Below are 11,223 nucleotides of genomic sequence, written 5' to 3'. Positions count from 1 at the left end.
TACATAGAACTTACAATTCCCTTTTTCAGCCATCGCGATGGTGCTAGGTGTCACCGATGGCGATGGGAACGCCGATGCATCGCTGTCAGCGCCTCATATTCAAAATACAAATCGCGCAAAGATGAGGTCACCACATAAACGACAGCTGTCTCGAAAACGACAGAGCATGTCTGACCACTCACGACCAACTGAATGCTCGCGATAGTCCGCATAGCCAAGGGAGGGCGCTCAGACCACAGCTATGGTTCCTGACTCGACGCGGGCCGATGCGGCGGTGATCGCTGCCGTCCTGCCAGCTCCAGCAGCCCTGATCTGCATGCGCTGGGAGCGCTCCGCTCGGCATGCGGCAGCCTCTTAGCAGACGATGCTGCCGATATGCAGAGCCGCCGAGCCAGCTCCGCGCATGCGGTCATTCATTCAGTCATCAGCCTGGCATTGTGCAGCCCCGAGAGCGGGCCTCCATCGCACAGAGCGCGGCGCTGTCCCGAGCGGACCCGCCGCCTGCCACAACACGTGGGACTCGAATGGGGTTGCCGTCACGAGTAACTGAATGCCAGCTGCCGGTGCGGCCAATTCGGCCTGTCACGTGCACGTCATCCAGCACCCCTCACCCGGCACCCAGCACCCCGCCTCTCGCCGCTGCCTGGCGCAGATCTGCAGCGCCAGCGCCCGGCGCTGCGCGCGGCGGCGCCGGCAGCGTGCGGGCGAGACCAGGTGCTTCCGGCGCCTCCGGGCCTGAGTGGCGGCTCGGACGGCCGGTCGACAGTGCGCGCCGCCCAGCCCGACAGGTGTATGGTCATTGGAGCTCTCGATGGCGGCACATGACTGCGCTGTGCCGTCGGGCGCCGGTGACGGCGGCGGCGCGGCTGCCGGGACTGGTGCCACGCGGCTGCACGCACTGTACCTGCGAGGCCGTCTGAGCTCGTGTGCATCTCCATGGCACCGTCCGACAGGCACCGGGCTCTCTTTTTGGCCTGAGAACGTGATTTCCCAGGCTCCCAGACTAAGAGGTCTGTATGCAGTGGCCGGATGATAAAGCAAAGTCACCACTGCAGTGTCACTATGCCCTCCTTCCCTCAATAGATTAATGGGGCTTGTGAATTCGAACACGGGAAGGCTGGCCTTCATTGTTAACGCGAACAATTCGCGACTGTTTGCGTTGCAGGACAACAGGCTGCATTTAGTACTTGTCCAGTAGCTGCATTACACTGACCTAGCATTCAATATAATTATCATTTGCGGCTCATAAATGCATAGGATGCTAGTTTCAAGCCCGACGTTTAATGCTTTGATGCTACGTTTAGATGCTATAGTGCTAAAATTATGTTTTAGCACCCGACTTGCATTAATGAGTCTAGTATTTTTACTGTGTTAGTGATTGGGCGATTATCTGCGACCTTCCACCCCCTTGGATGAGCGTGGCCATGACTCACGTGCGAGGCGGGCCGTGGCAAGTTATGCTACATGTGCAGGGAGCAGCGGCTTACCACAGCCGCAGGAGCCGGCCGGCCGCATGAGGCCGTGACACGGCGCGTGGCCGGCGTGCTCTGTGAGGGAGCAGCTCTTACTTGTTACACGCCAGGTACGCGAGGATATGGCTCAATAGTACGGAAGTCAATAGTGGGGTAGTCGCTCAATCGACGTGAGAGTCCGACTGATTGGGAAAGTAACGGGTAGGCTGGGGAACGGCGGCGGAACTGTCTGGGGAACAACTGTCCTCTAAGCTATTGTGGTATCATGCTATTTTAGTATAGCTGATGATGCCACGTTACGGTGGCAAAATGTTTTGTGAGCAATGATTAGCATAGCTCGCACAAATACAGGAATGACGTAGGATGGGTCATTAACGATGTCGCTGGACTTAGCTAGGAAGAGTCTGGATGATTCCATGTTTTGAGCTAAAATCATGGGTCGTCACGCTATTTATTTCAAGTTCAAGCTATTGGAGTTTAATAACTCCTAGCTAATGGTGTTGCAGCACATTAATTTTTACATTTAATCAAGTGGGCAATCTGATCGGCAAACGATGGAAGAAGAGTTAAGATGATGACTAAATACAGCTAATTTCATACTGATACAGACACTTCCACCTGCATGGAGACGGCCACTGTAAAATCATTCTTCTTCAATGTGCCGTGGCTCCAAAGCATCTGCTTCTGCATACAGGATCTGTGATCTTATCGTTTTATATATTTGGTGGTGGTAGGAGATCAAATGATGCAGCACGATGAATGAAAACAGTGGTCGCAATAACAGAGTCAAATAACCGTCCCTATCACCGCTCGAAACAATCGGAATTCGACGTGATGTGTAGTTTAAGAACAAATTTTAGCTCTCGAAGGTGAGCGCGGTTCAGCGAAAGGTTACTAGCTGTGAAAACACATTTCAATGACCCTTAGGGCCGAAAACTAAGCACATGGAATTGTTTGTCACGGCTTTGTGAGCGTTTATTTTTTCCCATGAATTCACGCACTCAGGCTAATATCAACAAGTTGTCAGCATCGAGCGAGGGCTGCGGGTCGAGGTAAAAAACAACAACAGCAAAAAAACAGAAAAACACCAGGTTCCTAACACTACATGCTGACAAATCATGGCATGATTTTTACCATACGCGGTTGATATCAAGCCCAGACCATACCATGCCATACCATACCCTCATACCCTCTCAAACCATACTTGATCACAAAAAAGACCAGATAGCTTATCAATTCGATATGGAGTTTAGAAACGGGGCCAACGACTGTTTTCCGCGCGTACAAATTAGGGGACCATGCGAGCAAGGCCGACATGATGACTTCCTCCACTGTTCGCTCTCGCACCCTACGAAGCACGACACAGAAGTCACATGTTTCTTTCATCTAAGCTGGAAGAGGCAACGTTTAGTACCTCAAAGTTAGTAGCACCAACAGTTTGCCGTCCTTCAAATAGCGTGTTGGGGATTCCGTGTGGCCGCTTCGGTAGGTCAGCTGTTTTGGAGGAGTGCCTTCCGACTCACGCATCCGTGGCGGGGTGAGTTCGAATCGCTACGGGCGCCCGCAGTACATGTATTGACGCATTTAACACTGGCTGTTTTGTCCTCCGGTCGGTGGCAGCGGTTGCGTTAAAGGTCAGGTAACGTCAGAGATCGTGCTGAAATTAATGTCAGGACGGACCGTGCCGGGCATTATGGCACGTTTAGCTTTCGTCGCCACATTCTGCCCTTTCAGCGCCCACGCAGCACTGCTTAGCGTGGGCGCTGAGGCCGGAAACCCATCCGCTCAAGATGTTTGGACTTAATCTAAAAATAAAATAATAGCGTGTGCGGCCAACGAGACGCAATAGAGAGCTTTAGGAAGCCATGCGAACAGGGCGAAATTAAAATTCCTTTAACTGACGGGAAGGGAATCGCAAGGGAAATCGTTCCAGCAGCGTCGAGGCGCTTAATTTTGACAGAGGGGGGCATTTTATGAAAGTGGGGTGCTTATGTAAGACAATGCGGTTTCGCTGCTGAGAACCGTCTGGTGGCTGTGGAGGGTTTTTTAACAGGGAGGATGGACGGAAATGGCCCATGTGCACTCCACTTGCCAAGAATGACATCGGACAGTGCTTCCAAACAGCTTGTGGTGCTGCCGTAATCGCTGTTCTGAAGACAAACCATTCAGATAGAAAAGAGGCATGAAGCGAGCACTGTACCTCAGTTGCCCGGGACTGTCATCAGCTGACCGAGACTTTCATCAGCTAACTGAGACAGCCGTCAGCTGACCGAGACTGTCGTCAGCTGACCGGGCACAAGTCCGTCCACAAGTCTCCAAAGTTATGGGGAGATCATGCGTGACAACTGGAGCCGAAACCTCAGAAGCACGTCGGGAAGTACTGGCCAAGGCATCGACCCCTTCGGCGTCGCCCTCCTCGAGCATCTGTAACATCAGTGGCTGCCATAACGTAACCGCCACGATTCTGAAACCTATAAGCAACTGTTGCGTACAGGCTACTAGCATAAGCTACATAGGCTGCTGCAACATTTGTACGAAATGGGTGTCAATACTTCATATATTGTGTCAATTCACTTCCATATATTTGTCTTACACTGGTTGTTGTCATCTGTTTTGTTACATTTGCCAGCGCTTGCTTGATAAATGAGCATGCCAAGACGTTACCCTAAAATACCATTTGACAGCTCCCATGCTCTCTTGGTATCTAGAAGGCAAAGCCCATGCTGATCTAATTAGGCCATAATTTGTACCATCGTATGGACATGATGCATTTCCATGTTATTTCAGTGCGCCCGGTGTGCAATGAACAGTCCATGGGCTTCTGATCCTCTGTTCTTGTGAGTTCTTAGGAGTGTTGAGTTTTGGTCAGTTAAGTCACTTAAACTTAACTCAGAGTTGAAAATCCTACACCGGTCACTACCAAACGACCCGTGACGGTACATTCTGCAATCCTCGGTACATGGTAAAATAAATAAATAGCTACTTTTTCTCACAAAGCACACGTAACTTGGTCGCCAGCGCTCACCAGATCTGCACTATTTTAGGTTTGGGCGCAAAATGCAACCCATACAGCGCAGCGGCTGTCTGTCTTTATAAATTCAATCTAGAAGCAATTTTATTTTAGGGGTGTTTTGAACACTAGCGGACAACTCGATACGTGAACGCATTTGTTCCAGATTATTGGCAACGTTGCTCTCCATGCACCAGCTAAAGTTCAGAAACATTGTGAGGTTTCGGACGTCTCTAATGAACCCCTTCAAAAAAGCCCCGCCACATTCCATCTCACGACTCAAGCCCCTGTCCTCGCATGACCCCTGCGCGACACGCGCGCCAAGCCAGGTCAAGCCGACTGCAGCTGTCGTAGGTAGAGGGCGCCAGGACACCGCCGTGCCTATACATTCCTCCGCAGGCGTTTGCTGAAGCCCAACGCGATTTGTTTAGGGGGTGATGCAGACACCCTCGTGGGTGTCCGTTTGGAGTCGTGAGCAGATAATGCAGCCGAGCTCCTTGGGTGTTCGGCTGGGCGGCCAGGTGCGACTGCTCAGCCGCAGCTGGGCCGAGTGGTCAGCTGTTTGTGCAGCCGAGACGCGCGGCGTACGGGCCGTCGAGCGTCGCCGGTGGCCGCCCTATGCAAACCATGTCGCAAAGCAAAGCTCTCGTGATCCGTCGCTCCTTGTGAGAGAGCACCGAATTGACATCTGTCGCATGAAGGTGAGGTAAGCACGTGTTGAATCGGGCAAACACGCAGTACGTTTCACTGTGCTGGAGCCGCGCATCAGTATGCGGGTGCATAGACGGGCGTGTAGATTTTTGACGGCTCGTTGGAAGATTGGGCAAGAAAGACGGACCTATGTTCAGGCAGGAGTGTTCGCTGCAGAATCTCGGAGTCGAAGGACCCAAAGTCCACGTTGCTAGGGAAGGTTCTCAAACTTATACCTCATCATGGCCGGCTGGGCGTTGAAAATCAAGTTTCTGTTGCAGGAGTTCGGCCTAACTGCATTTGAATACTGGTAGGGACATGCTATGCTTGAATATTCGGCGAAATCATTTGTGTAGCTTCAAAATGATTGTCTCATTCACGTTTGGAAGCACCAGTCGCACGCCAGCATGCAAGGACTATAAACATATTTTATTTTATGGATAGCCGCAATTTCGTAGTGACGCGTCAAAGTATGACATCTAGCCGTCTTTTACACGCTCGGTGGCTATTCATCCATTGCAGGGTTTCAGGGCTACCTGGTCGATCCATAGCTCGCAGGATTAGGCTGTAAGATGAGAGCTAAGCTAATGGAACATTTCTGGACCAATCTATACCGCACTTAAAGCGCTCCAGACTCTTTTCTAGGTGCACCCATCAGTTCTTATGACTTATCCCTATTCTCCGCGGGTGATAATCTGTCCATTCCCCCCCCCCCCGCCGCTCTTTTGTCCTCCGATTCTCAACTGCTCGCCGCAGCGTCACAGGACAGATTTTGTGTAAAAAATTCAACGAAATTGGTCGTGCCGAACGGTTCCAGACTTTCGGTCTGGTAGGTAGCCTCCCGTGCAAGGAGGGTGTTAAACAAAGGTTTGTGTCGCATATTTCAGTTGCATTTGAGGTAAAATATGGGCCACAGACTCCTTAACATGGCCATATGCATTATAAAGTCTGGGTGGGGGCACCAACTATTTAACAAAGGCACATTCAGGGACTGGGAAGAGGAACACACCTGAGAATAGATCTGTGTTTACATGTGCAGCCAGCGTGCATTGAAATCGATCATGTATTGCGTGTACTACGTTCAACTTTAAAACAGAACGATTCATCATAGGGTGTCCAGGCTCTTGCTTTTTGTGACCTTTTTTGCTTGCTTTCGTTTGCGTTGCCACAGACCAAATAAAACGGAGGGGCGTGCGGTATATTTCGACATATCTTGGGATAATGCAAAGGTTACAAATGGAATTATACAACCTATAACAAATGACACGGAACTTACATCATGAATATTTAGCAGGAGCATTTTCAGGCACTCAAAGTTGGAGATCCACTTGGTGGGTTAGCAAAGAAGTGACACTTATGACCTGGATACGCCCCTACGTAATACATCACACATCTTAAATTGCATAGCATAGCCGTTATAGCATTGAAAGCATAGCCGTAGCTGACGTTTGTATCGTCACATACACCAAAAACAGCACTAACTCATACCTGAAAAATCAAACCGTTTTTTTTCCAGCCTGGAATTTCAGTTTCAGTCATAGATCTATGAAATACCCCCTTTTTACTTAACTGCGTTTGCATCACGACATTTGGTTGATAAACATGTGCACCTTTCAAAAATAATCCAAACCCTGAGAATGAATTTCACTGCGACCCCTTATTGTAAAAACGTTTGTCCACCGCAGGTATCCTAAAACATACAGCTCACAGCCCACAGAAACAGGGCTAAATCAAACACTCGCCATTCATATATAGATCGACACAACATGTAAGATTGCAATTAAGTGCGCGCGATGCTTAGCCGTGACAAATTTTTGCGTCCAAATAAGTTGCAGACACACTAGATAAGCAGCGTGCTTAGGTAATCGGAGGGACCGGGTGCTATTTCACTATTTGACCTGATCTGACCGTCGAAGTTTACATTCAGCACTGTTTAAGCATGCATATCTGACGTAACTGGACGAGGGCCCTCCAATACCTTGGCGGTTTGCGTGACTTCGACTTCAGCGTAGTTTCAAGGATTTAACGGGGAGGGGCGCTTCTAAGGCCCTTTCGTAGACGCAGGTGAAAAACTCCGCAGGACAAATGTGAGGCTCGACATCCAATCAGCGTTACACCTAGTGGCCGTGATGGCTGCAGGAGCGTGGCTCATAACGACGTTACAGTCGCTACGGACCAACACCAACGAACGGGCGACGAGCCCTGCGGGCAGGGTGGCTGTGTTCCTCGGCACACTGCTGGCACGGCACCTCCCTCTGCCGGCGCCGCCTCGTCCGCCGCCACATGGCACGGCCACGAGCTGCACCGCCACCGCATGGCAAGATCATGGCACCGATGACGCTCCACCATGGCGTAAGCAGCCCCAGCCCCGCCGCCGTACACCGCGGACACAGGCGTTAGACGTTAATTTTATTGTTACGCAAGGCACTTAGGCTATACAGAACCAGCACTAGCGACCCCTATCCCGCCACCGAGCCCACAGCTATGCTACAGGGGACGGCCCCGTCAGCGAGGGCGCGCTGACGTCTGTTGAGCATGGAGGGAGCGAGGGCCACGCCCCAGGGGACCGTCTTGCGCGCCGTCGCGGAGGGAGCCACCGCATACAACTAACTACGCTTGTTGTCCGCAGAGCGTATGTACAGCATCATCTCCTAACAATAAATAAAGGCCGCATGCACACGCCGAGCACCCGCGGGGCGGCCGGCGGCCCGGGGGACCCCCGGCCGCCGCGTCTCGCACAACGAAGGGGGCCTCCATCACAACGTGGCCCGGCTCAACAGGAAGACTGGGGGCCGGCCCCTCCTCGCGCCCCTACTGCTGCATACGCCAGTGCGCCGAGGCGCCGGCGGTCCATGCCGCAACAGCATGCTAAAACAGTGCCTACGCGGGTTAAGTATCGGCGCCCCCACAGTGGCGGTTCAAATCTGTTTGCACGATGGACGCTGTGAGACAGCAGCCGGGGCGGCTATAAAACCATTGCTACAAAATACACGTCATGGCGGCGCTGCAGCCGGCACTGCTGACCAACAACCAACATCCGCCGCCGGGCGACTGCGCGCCATCTCACGCTTTACTCTCGCCAGTCGCTTACTTTAAACAAGTGTTTTCGTCGCAGGACTCAGATGGAAGCCGTCATTACCACGGAACAGGACTTATCACGGGGATAGCTTCGAGACGTCGACGTAATTCGGTGAGGAATACCTTAAAAATACAAACAAGACTCTCCACGGCAGCAGGCACACATGATCACGCCAGCTTTCACTCGTCATGTAACAGGACTCGTAACCGCGCCGGTATCGCTCGCTATAACACACTGTTCTGACGCGTCTCCGGCGGCCTAGTCTCTAGGGGCTACCGGCGCGACCGCCGCGGTCCGCCGCCGCGCGCGGCGCCACTGGCGCTCCGACAGGGGGCGCTAGTGTCGCCGGCGGTGCCCGCCCGCGGCGGGAGCAGCCCCCACGTGACGGCTCCGGCGGCGGCCCGCGGCCAGCCGCGCCTGACGGACCCGTGTTTTGATTTGGTGGCCGCGACCGGGCGCGGCGGCGGGCACGCCCGGCCGGCCCGGCGCGACCCGTCGCTGCTCTCCTGTGCCAGGCCGGCGATTAAAGCTAGCGGTCCCGCGGCACCACTCACGATCGGCGCACGCGCGCGGCACAGAGGGCGGCGCACCGCGGCCCTCCAGGCGGGCCGGCCCTCTCGGCAGGCTAGACGGGCTCACACAGACACACGCGCGGACCCGCGGCTCGCTCGGGCCCGACACGAGCGCCGCTTCACACCATAGCTCCGGCCCAGTGATCGGACGGTGCTGTGCGGCCGCCCTCCCACACAAGCTCGCTGACGCTTCCGCCAGGGAGCACAGTCCAGCGGTCACTCAGCCCACACCACAACTTGTGCGCCAGCCGCGCCCACACACCCACACTCAGGGGAGTCGCGCCCAGCTGCCCTCGCACCAGCGACCCCTCAGCACCCCTCTGACGCAGGCCCCAGCCCAGCTCTCGCGTGTAGTCCCCCCGCAGACACTTCGACACACCCGCACTCCCAAGCACGCGGCGGTGCCCGCGCCAGACGGCGGCTGCGGCGTCGCCGCGGCCGCCTCCAGTGCCGGACAGGCCGGCGCGGCAGGTCGCGTCTGGCCCAGACAGCCCGTCTGTGACCGCGGCCGTGGCCAGACCGCCCAACAGCCGGCCGGCCGCGTTCGCCGGCGTCGGCGCCGCCCAACCGCCGGCGTCGGCGCACTACTTCATCCTATTGAGCACGCGGTCCGTCAGCTGGACCAGACTGCGCTGCTCAGGCGACGTCTGCAGCTGGCTGATGTGCCGGATGGCTTCAGCGCAGTGGGTCTCGGCCAGGATGCGGGTCTGCCGCGGACCCTCCGAGTCCATGACCCAGCGGTACGCCTTCTCCACGTCGCCGGGCTCCGTGAAGCGACGCATGATCATCGGGTTCAGTTCCGGGAACTGGCGACGGGCGGCACGTCACACAGCGGTCCGCGCACGGCGGGACGGCAACACCATCACACCGGCAACACACGGCAACGCACGGCGGGGCGGCAACACCACCACACGTGCAACACACGGAGGGACGGAGACACCACCACACCGGCAGCACACGTGCAACACACGGAGGGACGGCAATACCGCCACACGGGCAACACACGGCAACACACGGCGGGACGGCAATACCGCCACACGGGCAACACACGGCAACGCACGGCGGGGCGGCAACACCACCACACGGGCAACACACGGCAGGACGGCAATACCGCCACACCGGCAGCACATGGCAGCGCGGACAGCACTCAAACAAACGCGATGGTAACAAAGACGTGCGGCAACCAGGCAGAGATGTTGCACGGAGACAACCAACGTAGCACTGGCGGCAGCAGCTTAGTCATTGAGACGAGCTCGTCAGTTTTTCGCTGTTGTGTTAGTTCAATACTTATTTCTACACGTCACACATGATCACTTAACAGTCATGATAAAGGCAGGAGAAATGACATCAGATTATTGCATAGATGCTACGATGAAGGGCCTCTCATATAAATTTAGTCTGTAAGGCAGTAGTATTAGCCTTATTCCCGGAGAGAAAAAAAATCAGGAAAATGGCGATGTAGTTGGGTTAATATTTCGGCAACGTGCCTTTATCAAAACAATAGCTGAAGGCAAAAAGCAAATTTTTATCCGAGGAATAAGGCTAGTACTACTGTCTTATCCATGTGAATAACGTCCCTCGCTAATGCACTGAACAACTTACGTAAACTTAGTCTGTTGCTAAAAACTTACGTTTCATAGGCACTTGAGAAACAGATTGAGTGGCAATGCAGTCATTCTCGCAAACGATTGCGACATACTGGCAAATTACATGTAATTTTAACGTAGTGCGGCTGACTAACCATTCGCCAATCACGACGAAGCAGTGGTCTCTGGGGCTTTCGGCCCATAAACCATGTGGTGAAGGAGCTCCTAATACATGCAATTACTCGGGGATATATGTCAGCGCATGGTCACACTAGCATCGTCACTGGTCATCCTCGTCATCATCACTGGTCCAAAACAGTCCAATTTGGCCCGAAAGGCAGACAGCCAGGCACCCCTGACATACGACAGGTCTGTAGTGCGCGGCCCGGCGCGCCGGAAGCGGCTCACCTTCTCGCACGCGAACAACACCGGCGCCGTGGCTAGGCCCAGTCTCAGGTCCGCCGCCGCCGGCTTCCCCATCAGATTGGAGGACGACACGAAGTCCAGCAGATCGTCCACCAGCTGGAACGCCATGCCCACGTTCCTGCCGTACTGGAAGGCCACCTCTTGAATCTCGTCATCCGCACCACCTAGGATCGCCACCTGCAGGCAAACGGTGGCGTCACCTGGGCGACGGGCAGCGGAAGATCCCCAAACGGCCCGGGAGATGGCAGGACGCGCGCTCGACAAACGCAGCAGAAAACCCACGCTCATTAGGTTGAGACTAACGGTTCTGAAGAAAAGTGCATACCTAATTTCATCACCGACATCTGTTGCGACTGAGGCAGATAAGGAAATCGGCCGAGGTTCAGTG

The 11,223-nt window shown here is 54.4% G+C and overlaps 1 protein-coding gene across 1 annotated transcript in view; it reads right to left on the bottom strand.

Annotated features, from left to right (window-relative positions):
* Positions 1-9,386: 9,386 nt before the first annotated feature.
* Positions 9,387-11,223, bottom strand: part of LOC119098093 (decaprenyl-diphosphate synthase subunit 1-like) — a 34,872-nt gene continuing 33,035 nt past the window's right edge. Inside the window, exons 6-7 of the mRNA XM_037221021.1 lie at positions 10,818-11,012; positions 9,387-9,629 (exon numbers count right to left, since the gene is read on the bottom strand). Of these exons, the coding sequence (XP_037076916.1) occupies positions 9,408-9,629; positions 10,818-11,012 (417 nt within the window). The 3' untranslated portion in view covers positions 9,387-9,407. The remainder of the gene's footprint in view (positions 9,630-10,817; positions 11,013-11,223) is intronic.

The sequence above is a fragment of the Pollicipes pollicipes genome, unplaced genomic scaffold, assembly GCF_011947565.3.
Source record: "Pollicipes pollicipes isolate AB1234 unplaced genomic scaffold, Ppol_2.1 Scaffold_4740;HRSCAF=5597_pilon_pilon_pilon, whole genome shotgun sequence".
Taxonomy (NCBI): Eukaryota; Metazoa; Arthropoda; class Thecostraca; order Pollicipedomorpha; family Pollicipedidae; genus Pollicipes; species Pollicipes pollicipes.
The sequence above is the reverse complement of the archived record's forward strand: the minus strand, read 5'-3'. Positions and strand labels throughout refer to the sequence as shown.